Raw genomic sequence first — 17,857 nt, forward strand, 5'->3', positions numbered from 1 at the left:
GGAGGAGGTCGTGGCGCCACGGCGACGGAGACGCCCGAGGAGGCCCCGTGTGTACCGGCCACACTCGACGTACCAAGACCTCACGGACCGGGCATGCAGGAGGAGACTCCGGATGAGCTGGGCAACCGTGGCACATATCTGCCACCTGATGGCACACCTGGCACCGCGTGGCCCCGGGGGAGGATACCCTCTCCCCGTGTCCATCAAGGTTACGGTGGCTCTGAACGTTTATGCCACAGGGTCATTCCAGGCGCCGAGTGGGGTCCTGTCCGGCATCTCGCAGACATCGGTGCACCGGTGCATACGGGCAGTGACAGACGCCATATATGCCATTGCAGACCGCTCCATCCAGTTCCCTGTGGACCGGGCCAGCCAGGATGCCCGGGCCATGGGCTTCTCTGCCATGGCCGGGTTTCCCATGGTCCAGGGCGCAATCGATGGGATGCACGTCGCCGTGCGGCCACCTGCAGATAACAGGGCCGTGTTCACCAATAGGAAGGGGACCTATTCCATGAACATCCAGGTGGTCTGCGACCACCGTATGATGATCCTCCACATCTGCGCCCGGTACCCGGGAAGTGTACATGACTCATACGTATTGTCGCGGTCTTACATCCCCGACATGTACGAGGGATGCCACCCCCGGCTGAGGCCACAGAATGACGCGGAGAACAGCTACAATGATGCCCATGCAGCGACAAGGGGTGTGATCGAGAGGTGCTTTGGCGTGCTCAAAATGCGTTTCAAGTGCCCGGACCGCTCTGGGAGGGCCCTCCAGTACCCGCGATAGGGTCGGCCGCATCATTGTGGTGTGCTGCGTCCTGCACAACATAGCCCAGCAGAGGGGCGATGTGGTGCAGGCAGAGGAGGAGGGAGTGGAGGCGCAGTCCTCCCCAGATGAGGGGGATGGGGGCAATGGTCAGGACAGACGGGCTGGTCATGGGCGGGAGGCTGCCCACCGTTACCGGCTGGGCCAGCGGGCACAGGACAGGCTGATAGCCGCCCAGTTCACTGACTAGGGGGGGCATGGGAATCGGCGAGTATGGGCACAGAACGCACATCACGGCACCATCTGACCACCCTCACCCCCCCCACCCACCCACCACCAACACCCTCACCCCCCCACCCACCCACCACCAACACCCTCACCCCCCCCCCCCCCCCAACCACCCACCAACCACATCCACCCCACCCGCATGCACACCACCCCTCCATTGCAGATCCACCTGCGGCACAACGGGCCGGGCTCACACAGCCGCCGGTGGAAGTGTGTCTATTGCAGGCCATGGAGGATGATGACAACCCGCTCTGCGATGAGCTCTGGGCTCCACATCGTTGGACAATGTCTGACCCATGGCCACAGTACCACCCTCCACCCCGACCATCCCTGCATGCGGCTGTGACACTGCAGCGCATGGTCCTGTCCTCTGCCCGGGCGGGTGGCGAGGGCGACCCGGAGGGAGGGTGGGGGGCACACTCACCTGGGGCCGATGTAAGACCACCCCTCACACACACACTGGCACTAAACGCAAATGACACCCCCGCATGCTTCGGACAGAGAACAAAGGCAGCTTCTGTAGGTGTGAGAGTGATTTTAATAACAAACTGTCCATACACATGCCCTAGCCCCTATAACTCGTCTGTGCCCTTCACCCGTGCCAACTTACTCAATGTGTAATTGTTTGGCCTTACTAGCCCTTTGACTACGTCTAGGTGGTTCCCCAAATGGTACAGCAGAACTGGAATCCTGCGATTCGTGCCCTGTGACTCGGGATCCCTTTGGCGGCCGTTTCCTGGGGCAGCCCGGCCTAGATGGGCCAGGCTGCGGCTCGGGCGACTGGGATGGCGAGCTGCCAGCCTGTCCTGCCCGTTGCCCACCCGATGCACCTGGGACGGAAGGGGGGGGAGTCTGAGGTGCTGCGGTGTTCCGGGACGGGCCCCAGCACCTCCTCCTCCCTCGGGGTGCCCGATGGCCCCCGGGCCTCTACATGGGTCAGGGGTGCGAACGGACCGGCCAACCGACGCCCCCCCCGACACTTGGCGCTGACAGTCCTGGAGGCCCGCCCTTGTAATCAACAAAGTCTGCAAGTTTGCAGCCATGGAGCTCAGAGTTGGCCATCCTTGTCTGCGTCTGGGCGATGCCGGCTAGCGCATGGGCAATGGCGCCGATGCCCTCAGTGATGGACTGTTGAGACTGGGCCACTGCCTGCAGAGACTGGGCCATGGCCTGCTGAGACAGGACCTCGGCGTTGAGCGCCTCTGCCATCTGCCGCTGGCTCTGCTCATGGCTTCCTGTGAGAGGGCAGCCATGTCCTGGGCCACAGACGACGCCTGCATGGAAAGCCCCAGGCCTCACATACTGCTCCCCATGTCTGACACTGTCGCACCCATTGCCTCTACCGCGGACGCCACCCATGCGGTTTCAGCCTGGTTGTCACGCATGACCGGCACCACTCCCAGCTCCTGGACACGGGTGCAATCCCCACCTGCGTCTGCAGCTGCCGCAAGCCAGCCGTCACCCTCTTCGATCATCCCAAGTTCGGTGGCTGCATTGGGGCTATGGGTGGGTGTGGTAACTCCAGGAACCCGGGATCCATCTGGGCGGCAGATGTTTGCTTGCGCCAGGAAGCCCTCCGACCTCCCGGCCCCGCTGCTGCTCCTACCTCCACCTGCTGTACCGGGACGGCTGTGTTGTGCGCACCAGTGAGTGTACCAGATGCCTCAAAGCTAAAGTGCCCAACCGAGGTGAGTGTCTCTGCGATGGTGGAGGGTGTTGGAGACAGCAGTGGCGTTGTATCGTGAGCATCGTCCGATCCAGAGTCCATGGTCCCCTGGGGTGGCGGTTCATGTCCACCCGTCCACTGTGTGTCAGTGTCCTGTATTTCGGAGTCATGTGTGTCGGTGTCCCAGGTAGGGGTTGCATGTGTGTCGGTGTCCCGGGTAAGGCTGTCCTGGGTAGTAGTATCCTGGGTAGGGCTGTCCTGGGTAGGGGTGTCCTGGGTAGTGATGTCCTGGGTAGGGCTGTCCTGGGTAGGGGTGTCCTGGGTAGGGGTGTCCTGGGCAGTGGTGTCCTGGGTAGTGGTGTCCTGGGTAGTGGTGTCCTGGGTAGGGGTGTCCTGGGTAGGGCTGTCCTGGGTAGGGGTGTCCTGGGTAGGGGTGTCCTGGGTAGGGGTGTCCTGGGCAGTGGTGTCCTGGGTAGTGGTGTCCTGGGTAGTGGTGTCCTGGGTAGGGCTGTCCTGGGTAGGGCTGTCCTGGGTAGGGCTGTCCTGGGTAGGGCTGTCCTGGGTAGGGCTGTCCTGGGTAGGGCTGTCCTGGGCAGTGGTGTCCTGGGTAGTGGTGTCCTGGGTAGTGGTGCCCTGGGTAGTGGTGTCCTGGGTAGTGGTGTCCTGGGTAGGGCTGTCCTGGGCAGGGGTGTCCTGGGTAGGGCTGTCCTGGGTAGGGCTGTCCTGGGCAGGGGTGTCCTGGGCAGTGGTGTCCTGGGTAGTGGTGTCCTGGGTAGTGGTGTCCTGTGTAGGGCTGTCCTGGGTAGGGGTGTCCTGGGTAGGGCTGTCCTGGGTAGGGGTGTCCTGGGTAGGGCTGTCCTGGGTAGGGGTGTCCTAGGCAGTGGTGTCCTGGGTAGTGGTGTCCTGGGTAGGGGTGTCCTGGGTAGGGGTGTCCTGGGTAGGGCTGTCCTGGGTAGGGCTGTCCTGGGCAGTGGTGTCCTGGGTAGTGGTATCCTGGGTAGTGGTGTCCTGGGTAGGGCTGTCCTGTGTAGGGCTGTCCTGTGTAGGGCTGTCCTGGGTAGTGGTGTCCTGGGTAACGGTGTCCTGGGTAACGGTGTCCTGGGTAGGGGTGTCCTAGGTAGGGGTGTCCTGGGTAGGGCTGTCCTGGGTAGGGGTGTCCTGGGTAGGGCTGTCCTGGGTCGGGGTGTCCTGGGTAGGGCTGTCCTGGGTAGCGGTGTCCTGGGTAGGGCTGTCCTGGGTAGGGCTGTCCTGGGTAGGGCTGTCCTGGGTAGGGGTGTCCGGGGTAGGGCTGTCCTGGGTAGTGATGTCCTGGGTAGGGCTGTCCTAGGTAGTGGTGTCCTGGGTAGGGCTGTCCTGGGTAGGGCTGTCCTGGGTAGGGCTGTCCTGGGTAGAGGTGTCCTGGGTAGCGGTGTCCTGGGTAGGGCTGTCCTAGGTAGTGGTGTCCTGGGTAGGGCTGTCCTGGGTAGGGCTGTCCTGGGTAGGGCTGTCCTGGGTAGAGGTGTCCTGGGTAGCGGTGTCCTGGGTAGGGGTGTCCTGGGTAGGGCTGTCCTCGGTAGGGGTGTCCTGGGTAGCGCTGTCCTGGGTCGGGGTGTCCTGGGTAGGGCTGTCCTGGGTAGCGGTGTCCTGGGTAGGGCTGTCCTGGGTAGGGCTGTCCTGGGTCGGGGTGTCCTGGGTAGGGCTGTCCTGGGTAGCGGTGTCCTGGGTAGGGCTGTCCTGGGTAGGGCTGTCCTGGGTAGGGCTGTCCTGGGTAGGGGTGTCCGGGGTAGGGCTGTCCTGGGTAGTGATGTCCTGGGTAGGGCTGTCCTAGGTAGTGGTGTCCTGGGTAGGGCTGTCCTGGGTAGGGCTGTCCTGGGTAGAGGTGTCCTGGGTAGCGGTGTCCTGGGTAGTGGTGTCCTGGGTAGTGGTGTCCTGGGTAGCGGTGTCCTGGGTAGGGCTGTCCTGGGTAGGGCTGTCTGGGTAGGGCTGTCCTGGGTAGTGGTGTCCTGGGTAGGGCTGTCCTGGGTAGTGGTGTCCTGGGTAGTGGTGTCCTGGGTAGGGCTGTCCTGGGTAGTGGTGGCCTGGGTAGGGGTGTCCTGGGTAGGGGTGTCCTGGGTAGTGGTGTCCTGGGTAGGGCTGTCCTGGGTAATGGTGTCCTGGGTAGTGGTGTTCTGGGTAGGGCTGTCCTGGGTAGTGGTGTCCTGGGTAGGGCTGTCCTGGGTGGTGGTGTCCTGGGTAGTGGTGTCCTGGGTAGTGGTGTCCTGGGTAGTGGTATCCTGGGTAGGGCTGTCCTGGGTAGTGGTGTCCTGGGTAGGGCTGTCCTGGGTGGTGGTGTCCTGGGTAGTGGTGTCCTGGGTAGTGGTGTCCTGGGTAGGGCTGTCCTGGGTTGTGGTGTCCTGGGTAGGGGTGTCCTGGGTAGGCTGGCTCTGCTGCGACGGGGGCCTGTGGCTGCCCCCCTTGCCGCTGGGTGTCACACGCCTGCGTCGCCGCACTCGCACGAGACGGGGTTGTCGTCTCCCTGTTGCTCCGGGCCTGTCCCTGTCTCATTGCCGCCCTGGGGCGTTGTGTGGGCATCGCATGCCGGAGGGTCCGGGCCTGTCCCTGTCTCGTGGCCACCCTGGAGCGTTGTGCGGCCGGTCGGCATCCGTGGGGACGGGTGCCTCGATGTTTGGTCCTGCAATACACAATACAGCATGTATGGTTAGACAAGTAGGCAGTGATCGGGGAATATGTGGGATATGGGAATGGTGAGTGGTCTCTCATCAGCTGGGCCGCTCCAGTCCTCTCACGCTCCCTGTTGTGTGCGCGCTTCTCCTGTGGGGGGGGGGGGGGGGGGGGGGGGGGCGGGCGGGTGGGTGGCAGGGATAAAGGGCAACGGTGTTAGTCAGGGATATAAATGTAGACCAGCGGTTGTGCGTATATTGGCAGAGGTGCGCAGCACATTAGGATTAAGGTTAGGGTTAGCGTTAGGGTTGGTTGCACCTGGGGGTGTGCCGCACATCGGGGGGGTTGGAGGGTACTCACCCTGGCTGCCCTGATCAGGTCATTCACCTTCTTGTGGCACTGGGCGTCTGTCTTTGTGTCACAGCCACAGCGCTGACGACCTCTGCCACCTCCCTTCACATGCACCGGCTGAGGCATGGGGTGACCCTGCGGCCGTATCCGGGGTACAGCGCCTCCCTCCTCTCCTCTACTGCGTCCAGGCGCCTCGATGTCGCGCTCCTAGAACCTCGGGGCTACGTGGCGGGCGGCCATCTTGTCGGATCTCTGCGTTTGGGGGGGCGGCGTCTTTTGTGCTGTGACGCCGCGCATCCGTGGCGGGTGATGCCGTCGCGAATGGTCTCACGCTGTTAGTAGCCCATTCGGGGCCAGAGACTTTGGGCCGTTTGGGGGGGCCCGACGCCGGAGTGATTCTCGCCGTTTTTGCCGCCGAGTCCCGGCCATCACGCCGATTATCGGAGAATCCCGCCCCAGGTCTCCCAGGAACTTGAGCGTTGAAGTGCCAAAAGTACACTTAGAATGATTTAACTTAAGACCATACTTATGTATGCGCTGAAAAACTTTTTTTCAGTCTTTCAATATGTTCTTCCTTTGTTGATGACCATATAATATCATCGACGTAGACACGAACACCCTCTATTCTCTCAGTCACTTGTTCCATAATGCGGTGGAATATTTCAGACGCAGAGATTATTCCAATAGGCATCCTATTGAGGCAAAATCTTCCAAAATGTGTATTGAATGTTCAGAGCTTTCTGCTTGAGTATTCCAGTCACATTTGGCAGAAACCTTGCGATGCATCTAATTTGATGAAGATGTGTGCATTTGCCATCTCGCTGGTGATCGCCTCTTGTTTTGGAATGGGATAGTGTTCCCTCATGATGTTTTTGTTGAGATCCTTGGGGTGTCTACATATCCGTAGATCACCTGATGGTTTCTTCACGCAAACCATCGAACTGACCCAGTCAGTCGGTTCAGTGACTCTGGAAATTGTTTTTTATTGTTGTAGCCTTTCTATTCTAGTTTTAAACTTTCTCTTAGTGGAGCAGGAATTTTCCTTGGAGGATGTACCACAGGTTTGGCATCCGTCCTTAACAAGATCTTATACTTGAATGGCAGCGTACCCATGCCTTTAAAGACATCTGGATATTGATTTAATATACTTTAGATATCATCATGCAGTATGGGTTGAGACGTAGTTGCAGTATAAATTTGCTGTATTAGGTGCACCTTCTTGCAGGATTGTGCACCCAAGAGAGATGATTTATCTGCCTTGACAATCTTGAGTCTTAGTGAAGTCACAATATTCTTGTTGGAAATAGCATTATCCAATCTACAGGCTGCTGGAAGTATCTCAGGTCTTTGCTTAAGCTTTGTGAGATCAAGCTTTGACAGCAAGTTATCTGAAGCGCCTGTATCCAATTTGAATTTAATTGGACAGTTGTTTACTTTCAAAATAGTGTTCCATTCAGTGTCCAAATCTATGGAGTTTATTAATTTAGGAGGTGATGTTACTTCAGTGCAGTCTTCAGATTTCTCTGTTAGTCCTCCAAAGAATGTGTTTTCCAGAGAGTAACTGTCTGTGTCTGCTGAAAATTTGTCTTCTAAATTTTATCTTTGGATTCAACACTTCGTACATTATTCTGTCTTGAAGCCTGTTTAGCAGATTTAAATGCGAGTGAGAATTTGCACTGTGCAGCAAAATGGCTTAATTTGCCATATTGTGAGCATTGTTTTCCTCTGGCAGGGCATCTTTTTTGGAAGTGGGAGAATCCACACCTTGAACACGCCATGACGTTGACGTCATTACGCGCGACACTTCTTCGCGCATGCGCAGATCAGGTTTCGTCCGTCTCGCATCGTTTCTCTGCATTGGACATGATGTTGTAATACCCGAGCGAGGCAGTATCAGAGTGACATTGTTGGTGATATACCTTGGAGGGGGAGACCGGAAACTAGGATTCTCACTGCTCATTTCCATATAATCAATGTCGATTTGCAAAGGTGCTGCTAGTCATGCAGGAGCACGTTTGCTGATAAACTGTGATTTCAGGTAATTCAGCCCAAGCACCCAGCTGCTGGTCCCTAATCTCTGAAAATTAGTCACCTCCACCTAAACTCTCTGAATTTGGTTAGGATGTGTGATACGAGAAGAAAGCATTTTGTTCCCACGCTGAGAAAGTTAAAAATCTTACCCAAGTGGATTTCTCAATATTTTGGAGATTGTTAGACATCGTTTTGGGAGTCAGACACCTGATAGAACAAAATAATTATTTTTTAAAACGTTGAACTTTTGAAACTGTGTTTCTATATTTGTTTGCATTTTCGACATGACACAATGCAAAATTACAACAGAGTGAGAGGAGAGTGACAGGAATTTGAGTCAGAACTCATTTCCAGCAATTTGGACAGAAGGGGACATTCCAGTGGAAGGTGGAGCAGCTTTTTCTGTCTGTCCTCCATGTTGTGAAGTAATTGTTGGAGCTGGAAGATAGCTTCCTCCAGATATCGAGTTAGTTGCAGCTACAGCATAGCTTGGAACACGTACATACCATACATGGCCAATTCTGGACCCACACACAAGCAAATGGCATTCAGCTAAAGAGAAACTGATCGCCGTTCGGGATCAGCGCCACCTAATTGAGTAGCATCATTTAAAATTGATAGATGTGGATACAAACCTGTTACCACCCTCCACCCAACTCCCGAGATGGGCACCATGCCAGTGTGTACTATTGCTGAACACGTGGGTGAGTGCCCAGTGCCACTGTTCATATCATACGTGTCCCTCCTAATATTGAAATGACCCCATAACTGGCATTTGGAATAAGGTAAAGGAAAAACAACACTTCTGGGGGTTCACCACAATTGTTCGGTGGCTGCAATTTTGTTTAATTTATTCTTTCATGGGATGTGGATACCACTGGCAATATCAGTAACTGTTGCCAATCCCTAACTGTCTTTGAGCTGATTGGCTTGCTGGGCCATTTAAGAAGGCACATGTAGGCCAGTTCAGGTAACAACATCAGATTTCCTTCCCTGAAGAACATTAATAAACTAGGGAAGGGGAGGGGGGTTATGACAATTGACAATGATTTCATTGTCATCATCACTGAGACTACTTTACTATTTTAGATTATTAACTAAATTTAAATTCCACCAGATGCCGTGGTGGAATTTGAACCCTTGGTCCTCAAACCATCAGGCTGGGCTCTGAATTAGTAGTCCAGTGACAATGCAACCACACCAACGCCTCGCCATAATTTGGCCTTTTAAAGTCTGATTGGGTTTCCTGCTTATGCCCTGCTTTGTGGGCACAAAAGCGTGTTTGTGGCCATTCTGAAACCAATGGTTAACCCACCAAACCCTCCCCCTTCATTCCATTCAAAACCAGCTTAACAGAGAGCTGCTTTAAAAGGACATAGTTGACTATCACTGGTGGGGACCTTATATTTTCTGGACATTCAAATGCCCCGAAATTATTGTGTCTGATATTCCACAGTGCTTGAGAAGTGAAAGGAACCCAAATACTTACGTGCCCAAGCTCGGGGAAGGTTGCAATTTTCAATGCATGCTCCTTGTGGGTTCTCAGAGTAAATTGAGATCAGCATCAAGCTTCAGAAGCCTGCCTCTGTATTACCTCTCGCACCAATCCTAGCTGAAGACCAGCAAATTGAATACCCATAGGGTCAAAGATACGATGTGCTAAGAAAAATGTTAAACTCATATTTTGGGGTCCTCTTGGATCTACAGCGGGGCTCTGTCTACCTAATGCCAGTTTGAAAGGGTGCTTTGTCACATGGATATCAGATAGTCGCAGGAACAGGAGGCTGGGGTAGGAAAGTTGGCATATGCCCACTCCCCACACCAACCCCCTGCCCCCCTCTGTCCCCGACTCAACATTCCCACATTCCCCCTATCTCCACTTTGCATGCACAGTGTGAGGCATATTCAAGTTCTCTATCCCCAAGAATGCTCCAGAAATCTCAGGATTACACTTAAGGAACAAAAGAACCCTTTCTCCTGATTACAGATCTATTTGTTTATATCGAAGGTGAATATTGACATGGACCTTTTCTGTGTTATAATTTTGATATCTTTCCAATTCTCCATTTTCCTCAGATTGAGTACTTCCCAGGCAGTCAGGAAAGCCAGCTCCATGGGATGTGTAAGATGGTGAAAGTATGTGCTTAGATTTCATTGAAGTCAATAAGTCACAGTATGGTAGCACAGTGGCTAGCACTGTGGCTTCACGGCACGAGGGTCACTGTCTGTGCGGAGTCTGCACGTTGTCCCCGTGTCTGCATGGGTTTCCTCCGGGTGCTCCGGTTTCCTCCCACAGTACAAAGACGTGCTGTTAGGTGGATTGGCCATGATAAATTACCCTTAGTGTCCAAAACTGTAGGAGGGGTTATTGGATTACGGTGTTAGGGTGGAAGTGAGGGCTTAAATGAGTCGGTGCAGATCCGATGGACCAAATGGCCTCCTTCTGCACTGTATGTTCGATGTGAGATCAATGTAATGAAATAATTTGAGCTTTTCTTGTTTTAGGTGAAAAGTGCCGGAAATTTATTGATCTAGCTCCTGCATCTGAGAGAAGTGAGTAACAAAACAGAACAGAGAATCCCCTACCCAGTGGTTGAACCTTTTTACTGCAACTGGAAATTATCTTGATTTAAGAAAAATGTTTCACATTTCTGAATATTTATGCTTTCAACACTATCCTTGAACAATACCAAGCATGAGACTATTAACATGCAACAAGTAAACAAAAACAGAAAATTGCTGGATAAACTCAGCAGGACTGGCCAGCATCTGTGGAGAGAGAAACAGAGTGTGCGATCTATCCGAATGAGGACAGAGTCCAGTAGTGCCCGAGATTGGCCGGGTGTTTCCCCGTGCTCAGAGGGCCTCGAATCACCCCGCTTTTTAATGCCCATCCATGTAAATCAGGGGCCCCAGCAGGAAGATCCCCGACAAGGTCGCACATGGCCTGGTTTTCTGCATTGAGAAGCTCTGCTCTCCGGAACTCCTTAATGCAGCAAGGGATCTCTCGAGTCCCCAATGTGACCCACACACTCTGAGGGGATCACTAGGTCCCGCACCTATGCAGGGCACCACCCGTCCCAATCACCTCTGCGCAAAAAATGCCAGCCTGGCAGTGTCACCTGGGTACCTCAGCAGTTCTAGCTGGCACACAGATAGCACTACCAGAGTGTCATGCTGGCACTGCCAGGGTGCCCAAATAGCACCAGCTAGGGTACCACCCTGTCCAGTGGGCATGCACCTGGGATCCTCCAATCCCCTGGAAACCCCCCACAAGTGCTATTCCATCTGGTCCCTGTTTGTGGAGACCAGTACTGAATGGCACTTGCCCAAAGTCTCCAAGGCAAAGGGTTTTGATCCCACACCTAGATCTCGGGAACGCATATTAGAGTGTGACTAGCTGTCTCACTCTAATATGCAGATTTGCTAGAAAGTGAGAGCCGGGTAAATCCAGGAAATGGGATCTGGCCAATATTTAACCCTCAATTAACATCACAAAAACAGATGATCTCATCACTATTACCTTGCTGTTTGTGGGAACTTGCTGTGCACATGTTGGCTGCTGCGTTCCCTACATGACAGCAATAGTACACTTCAAAACAAAGTCCTTAATTGGCTGTACTTCAAGACATTTGGGCTGGGATTCTTCTGTGAGAGACCCCCTCCACTACCACTGCTAGGGAGGACGGAGGATTGTCATTGGGATTTCCCATCAAAGCCACCCACGCTGCTGGAAACCCATGGGTGGGGTTGTGCTATCAGCGGGAGCAGAGAATCCTGCTGCTAGCAAACGGCTGGAGTATTCCTTTCTGAATAGGTGTGAAAAGTATCCCATTAATCCAGTGAGTGTATACTCACGCTCAGGGGGCTGCAGAGTTTAATCCAGTGAGTGTATGCTGGTGGACAAGGATAAGAGTGATCCTAGGGTGAATGTGCTAAATTGGGGGAAGGCTAATTATAACAATATTTGGCGGGAACTGAAGAACCTAGATTGGGGGCGGATGTTTGAGGGTAAATCAACATCTGACATGTGGGAGGCTTTCAAATGTCAGTTGAAAGAAATTCAGGACCAGCATGTTCCTGTGAGGGAGAAGGATAAATACGGCAAATTTCGAGAACATTGGATAACGAGAGATATTGTAGGCCTCGTCAAAAAGAAAAAGGAGGCATTTGTCAGGACTAGAAGGCTGGGAACAGACGAGGCCTGTGTGGATAATAAGGAAAGTAGGAAGGAACTGAAGCAAGGAGTCAGGAGGGCTAGAAGGGGTCACGAAAAGTCATTGGCTAATAGGGTTAAGGAAAATCCCAAGGCTTTTTACACATACATAAAAAGCAAGAGGGTAGCCAGGGAAAGGGTTGGCCCACTGAAGGACAGGGGAGGGAATCTATGTGTGGAGCCAGAGGAGATTTACGAGGTACTAAATGAATACTTTGTATCAGTATTCACCAAAGAGAAGGAATTGGTGGATGTTGAGTCTGGAGAAGGGTGTGTAGATAGTCTGGTTCACATTGAGATCCAAAAAGACGAGATTTTGGGCATCTTGAAAAATGTTAAGGTAGATAAGTCCCCAGAGCTGGATGGGATCTACCCCAGAATATTGAAGGAGGCAAGAGAGGAAATTGCTGAGGCCTTGACAGAAATCTTTGGATCCTCACTGTGTTCAGGTGATGCCCTGGAGGACTGGAGAATAGCCAATGTTGTCCCTTTGTTTAAGAAGGAGAGCAAGGATTATCCAGGGAACTACAGGCCGGTGAGCCTTACGTCAGTGGTAGGGAAATTACTGGAGAGAATTCTTCGAGACTGGATCTACTCCCATTTGGAAGCAAATGGACGTATTAGTGAGAGGCAGCATGGTTTTGTGAAGGGGAGGTCGTGTCTTACTAACTTGATGGAGTTTTTCGAAGAGGTCACAAAGATGATTGATGCAGGTAGGGCAGTGGATGTTGTCTATATGGACTTCAGTAAGGCATTTGACAAGGTCCCTCATGGTAGACTGGTACAAATGGTGAAGTCACACGGGATCAGGGGTGAGCTGGCAAGGTGGATACAGAACCTGCTAGGCCATAGAAGGCAGAGAGTAGCAATGGAAGGGTGCTTTTCTAATTGGAGGGCTGTGACTAGTGGTGTTCCGCAGGGATCAGCGCTGGGACCTTTACTGTTCGTAGTATATATAAATGATTTGGAGGAAAATGTAACTGGTCTGATTAGTAAGTTTGCAGACGACACAAAGGTTGGTGGAATTGCGGATAGCGATGAGGACTGTCAGAGGATACAGCAGGATCGTTTGGAGACTTGGGCGGAGAGACGGCAGATGGAGTTTAATCCAGACAGATGTGAGGTAATGCTATTTGAAATGTCGAATGCAGGTCGGGAATATACAGTGAATGGTAGAACCCTCAATGGTACAGTGAATGGTAGAACTGAGTGCTGAATTTGGTGCATTTTGAGTGCTATAGTAAGAGTTTGGTGACCGAGGGAGTTAGGTGAGGAGGGAATAAGGTGCTCCTTTCATTTTGTTTCCGACATTTCCGCAAAGAATGAGAAGAGAGCCAGGAGTTTACAGAAAGTGTAGCTGACTGGGAGCAGAGTCGGAGGGCGGAGGTCTAGTTAGTCCACAGGGCAGCTATATTCTGTCAGGTAAGAGGGGATGGAGGCTAGGCCAGTTGCATGCTCCTCCTGTAGGATGTGGGTGGTGAGGGATACCACCGGTGTCCCCGCTGACTATACCTACGGTAAGTGCACCCAACTTCAGCTCCTCAAAGACCGTGTTAGGGAACTGGAGCTGAAGATGGATGAACTTCGGATCATCCGGGAGGCAGAGGGGGTGATTGAGAAGAGTTACAGGGAGGTAACCACACCCGAGGTACAGGACAAGAATAGCTGGGTTACAGTCAGGGGGAAAAAAACAAACAGGCAGACAGTGCAGGGATCCCTCGTGGCCGTTCCCCTTCAAAACAAGTATACCGTTTTGGATGCTGTTGGGGGGGATGACCTACCGGGGGAAGGCCCTAGCGGCCAGGTCTCTGGCACTGAGTCTGGCTCTGGGGCTCAGAAGAGAAGGGGGGAGAATAGAAAAGCAATAGTTGTAGGAGATTCAATGGTTAGGGGAATAGATAGGAGATTCTGTGGTCGCGAGCGAGACTCCCGGAAGGTATGTTGCCTCCCGGGTGCCAAGGTCAGGGGTGTCTCGGATCGTGTCTTCAGGATCCTTAAGGGGGAGGGGGAGCAGCCAGAAGTCGTGGTGCACATTGGTACCAACGACAGAGGTAGGAAAAGGGGTGTGGAGGTAATAAACAAGTTTAGGGAGTTAGGCTGGAAGTTAAAAGCCAGGACAGACAGAGTTGTCATCTCTGGTTTGTTGCCGGTGCCACGTGATAGCGAGGCTAGGAATAGGGAGAGAGTGCAGTTGAACACGTGGCTGCAGGAATGGTGTAGGAGGGAGGGCTTCAGGTATTTGGATAATTGGAGCGCATTCTGGGGAAGGTGGGACCTGTACAAGCAGGACGGGTTGCATCTGAACCAGAGGGGCACCAATATCCTGGGAGGGAGGTTTTCTAGTACTCTTCGGGAGGGTTTAAACTAATTTGGCAGGGGAATGGGAACCGGATTTGTAGTCCAGCAACTAAGGTAGCCGATATTCAGGACGCCAAAGCGTGTAATGAGGCAGTGGGGAAGGGAACACTGACAAAGGAGAGTACTTGCAGGCACGGAGATGGGTTGAAGTGTGTATACTTCAACGCAAGAAGCATCAGGAATAAGGTGGGTGAACTTAAGGCATGGATCGGTACTTGGGACTACGATGTGGTGGCCATCACGGAAACTTGGATAGAAGAGGGGCAGAAATGGTTGTTGGAGGTCCCTGGTTATAGATGTTTCAATAAGATTAGGGAGGGTGGTAAAAGAGGTGGGGGGGTAGCATTGTTAATTAGAGATAATATAACAGCTGCAGAAAGGCAGTTCGAGGAGTATCACCATAATGAGGTAGTATGGGTTGAAGTCAGAAATAGGAAAGGAGCAGTCACCTTGTTAGGAGTTTTCTATAGGCCCCCCAATAGTAGCAGAGATGTGGAGGAACAGATTGGGAAACAGATTTTGGAAAGGTGCAGAAGTCACAGGGTAGTAGTCATGGGCGACTTTAACTTCCCAAATATTGAGTGGAAACTCTTTAGATCAAATAGTTTGGATGGGTTGGTGTTTGTGCAGTGTGTCCAGGAAGCTTTTCTAACACAGTATGTAGATTGTCCGACCAGAGGAGGGGCAATATTGGATTTGGTACTTGGTAATGAACCAGGGCAAGTGATAGATTTGTTAGTGGGGGAGCATTTTGGAGATAGTGACCACAATTCTGTGACTTTCACTTTAGTAATGGAGAGGGATAGGTGTGTGCAACAGGGCAAGGTTTACAATTGGGGGAAGGGTAAATACGATGTTGTCAGACAAGAATTGAAGTGCATAAGTTGGGAACATAGGCTGTCAGGGAAGGACACAAGTGAAATGTGGAACTTGTTCAAGGAACAGGTACTACGTGTCCTTGATATGTATGTCCCTGTCAGGCATGGAAGACATGGTTGAGTGAGGGAACCATGGTTGACAAGAGAGGTTGAATGTCTTGTTAAGAGGAAAAAGGCTGAGATAGCCAGGAGGGAACTGAAGAAAGGGATTAGGAGAGCTAAGAGAGGGCATGAACAATCTTTGGCGGGTAGGATCAAGGAAAACCCCAAGGCCTTTTACACATATGTGAGGAATATGAGAATGACTAGAGCGAGGGTAGGTCCGATCAAGGACAGTAGCGGAAGATTGTGTATTGAGTCTGAAGAGATAGGAGAGGTCTTGAACAAGTACTTTTCTTCTGTATTTACAAATGAGAGGGGCGATATTGTTGGAGGGGACAGTGTGAAACAGACTGGTAAGCTCGAGGAAATATTTGTTAGGAAGGAAGATGTGTTGGGCATTTTGAAACACTTGAGGATAGACAAGTCCCCCGGGCCTGACGGGATATATCCAAGGATTCTATGGGAAGCAAGAGATGAAATTGCAGAGCCGTTGGCAATGATCTTTTCGTCCTCACTGTCAACAGGGGTGGTACCAGGGGATTGGAGAGTGGCGAATGTCGTGCCCCTGTTCAAAAAAGGGACTAGGGATAACCCTGGGAATTACAGGCCAGTTAGTCTTACTTTGGTGGTAGGCAAAGTAATGGAAAGGGTACTGAAGGATAGGATTTCTGAGCATCTGGAAAGACACTGCTTGATTAGGAATAGTCAGCACGGCTTTGTGAGGGGTAGGTCTTGCCTTACAAATCTTATTGAATTCTTTGAGGAGGTGACCAAGCATGTGGATGAAGGTAAAGCAGTGGATGTAGTGTACATGGATTTTAGTAAGGCATTTGATAAGGTTCCCCATGGTAGGCTTCTGCAGAAAGTAAGGAGGCATGGGATAGTGGGGAATTTGGCCAGTTGGATAACGAACTGGCGAACCGATAGAAGTCAGAGAGTGGTGGTGGATGGCAATTATTCAGCCTGGATCCCAGTTACCAGTGGCGTACCGCAGGGATCAGTTCTGGGTCCTCTGCTGTTTGTGATTTTCATTAATGACTTGGATGAGGGAATTGAAGGGTGGGTCAGTATATTTGCAGACGATACGAAGATTGGTGGAGTTGTGGATAGTAAGGAGGGCTGTTGTCGGCTGCAAAGAGACATAGATAGGATGCAGAGCTGGGCTGAGAAGTGGCAGATGGAGTTTAACCCTGAAAAGTGTGAGGTTGTCCATTTTGGAAGGACAAATATGAATGCGGAATACAGGGTTAACGGTAGAGTTCTTGGCAATGTGGAGGAGCAGAGAGATCTTGGGGTCTATGTTCATACATCTTTGAAAGTTGCCACTCAAGTGGATAGAGCTGTGAAGAAGGCCTATGGTGTGCTCGCGTTCATTAACAGAGGGATTGAATTTAAGAGCCGTGAGGTGATGATGCAGCTGTACAAAACCTTGGTAAGGCCACATTTGGAGTACTGTGTACAGTTCTGGTCACCTCATTTTAGGAAGGATGTGGAAGCTTTGGAAAAGGTGCAAAGAAGATTTACCAGGATGTTACCTGGAATGGAGAGTAGGTCTTACGAGGAAAGGTTGAGGGTGCTAGGCCTTTTCTCATTAGAACGGAGAAGGATGAGGGGCGACTTGATAGAGGTTTATAAGATGATCAGGGGAATAGATAGACAGTCAGAGACCTTTTCCCCGGGTGGAACAAACCATTACAAGGGGACATAAATTTAAGGTCAATGGTGGAAGATATAGGAGGGATGTCAGAGGTAGGTTCTTTACCCAGAGAGTAGTGGCGGCATGGAATGCACTGCCTGTGGAAGTAGTTGAGTCGGAAACATTAGGGACCTTCAAGCAGCTATTGGATAGGTACATGGATTACGGTAAAATGATATAGTGGAGATTTATTTGTTCTTAAGGGCAGCACGGTAGCGTTGTGGATAGCACAAGTGCTTCACAGCTCCAGGGTCCCAGGTTCGATTCTGGCTTGGGTCACTGTCTGTGCGGAGTCTGCACGTCCTCCCCGTGTCTGCGTGGGTTTCCTCCGGGTGCTCCGGTTTCCTCCCACAGTCCAAAGATGTGCAGGGTAGGTGGATTGGCCATGATAAATTGCCCTTAGTGTCCAAAATTGCCCTTGGTGTTGGGTGGAGGTGTTGAGTTTGGGTAGGGTGCTCTTTCCAAGAGCCGGTGCAGACTCAGGGGGCCGAATGGCCTCCTTCTGCACTGTAAATTCAATGATAATCTATGATTAATCTAGGACAAAGGTTCGGCACAACATCGTGGGCCGAAGGGCCTGTTCTGTGCTGTATTTTCTATGTTCTATGTTCAAGAGTACTGGCAATCAGAGAGATCTAGGTGTACAGGTCCACAGGTCACTGAAAGGGGCAACACAGGTGGAGAAGGTAGTTAAGAAGGCATACGGCATGCTTGCCTTCATTGGCCGGGGCATTGAGTATAATAATTGGCAAGTCATGTTGCAGCTGTATAGAACCTTAGTTAGGCCACACTTGGAGTATAGTGTTCAATTCTGGTCGCCACACTACCAGAAGGATGTGGAGGCTTTACAGAGGGTGCAGAA

At 52.1% G+C, this 17,857-nt stretch overlaps 1 protein-coding gene across 3 annotated transcripts in view; it reads left to right on the top strand.

The window, feature by feature from the left end:
• Positions 1-17,857, top strand: part of gsg1l (gsg1-like) — a 598,964-nt gene that overhangs the window by 157,886 nt on the left and 423,221 nt on the right. For 2 of the 3 annotated variants that reach the window (XM_072480757.1, XM_072480755.1), the window contains exon 2: positions 10,251-10,298. The exons of the other annotated variant lie outside the window; for it this stretch is intronic. In XM_072480757.1, coding sequence (XP_072336858.1) covers positions 10,251-10,298 — 48 coding nt within the window. The remainder of the gene's footprint in view (positions 1-10,250; positions 10,299-17,857) is intronic. 3 annotated transcript variants of the gene reach the window in all.

This window comes from Scyliorhinus torazame, chromosome 17, assembly GCF_047496885.1.
Source record: "Scyliorhinus torazame isolate Kashiwa2021f chromosome 17, sScyTor2.1, whole genome shotgun sequence".
Taxonomy (NCBI): Eukaryota; Metazoa; Chordata; class Chondrichthyes; order Carcharhiniformes; family Scyliorhinidae; genus Scyliorhinus; species Scyliorhinus torazame.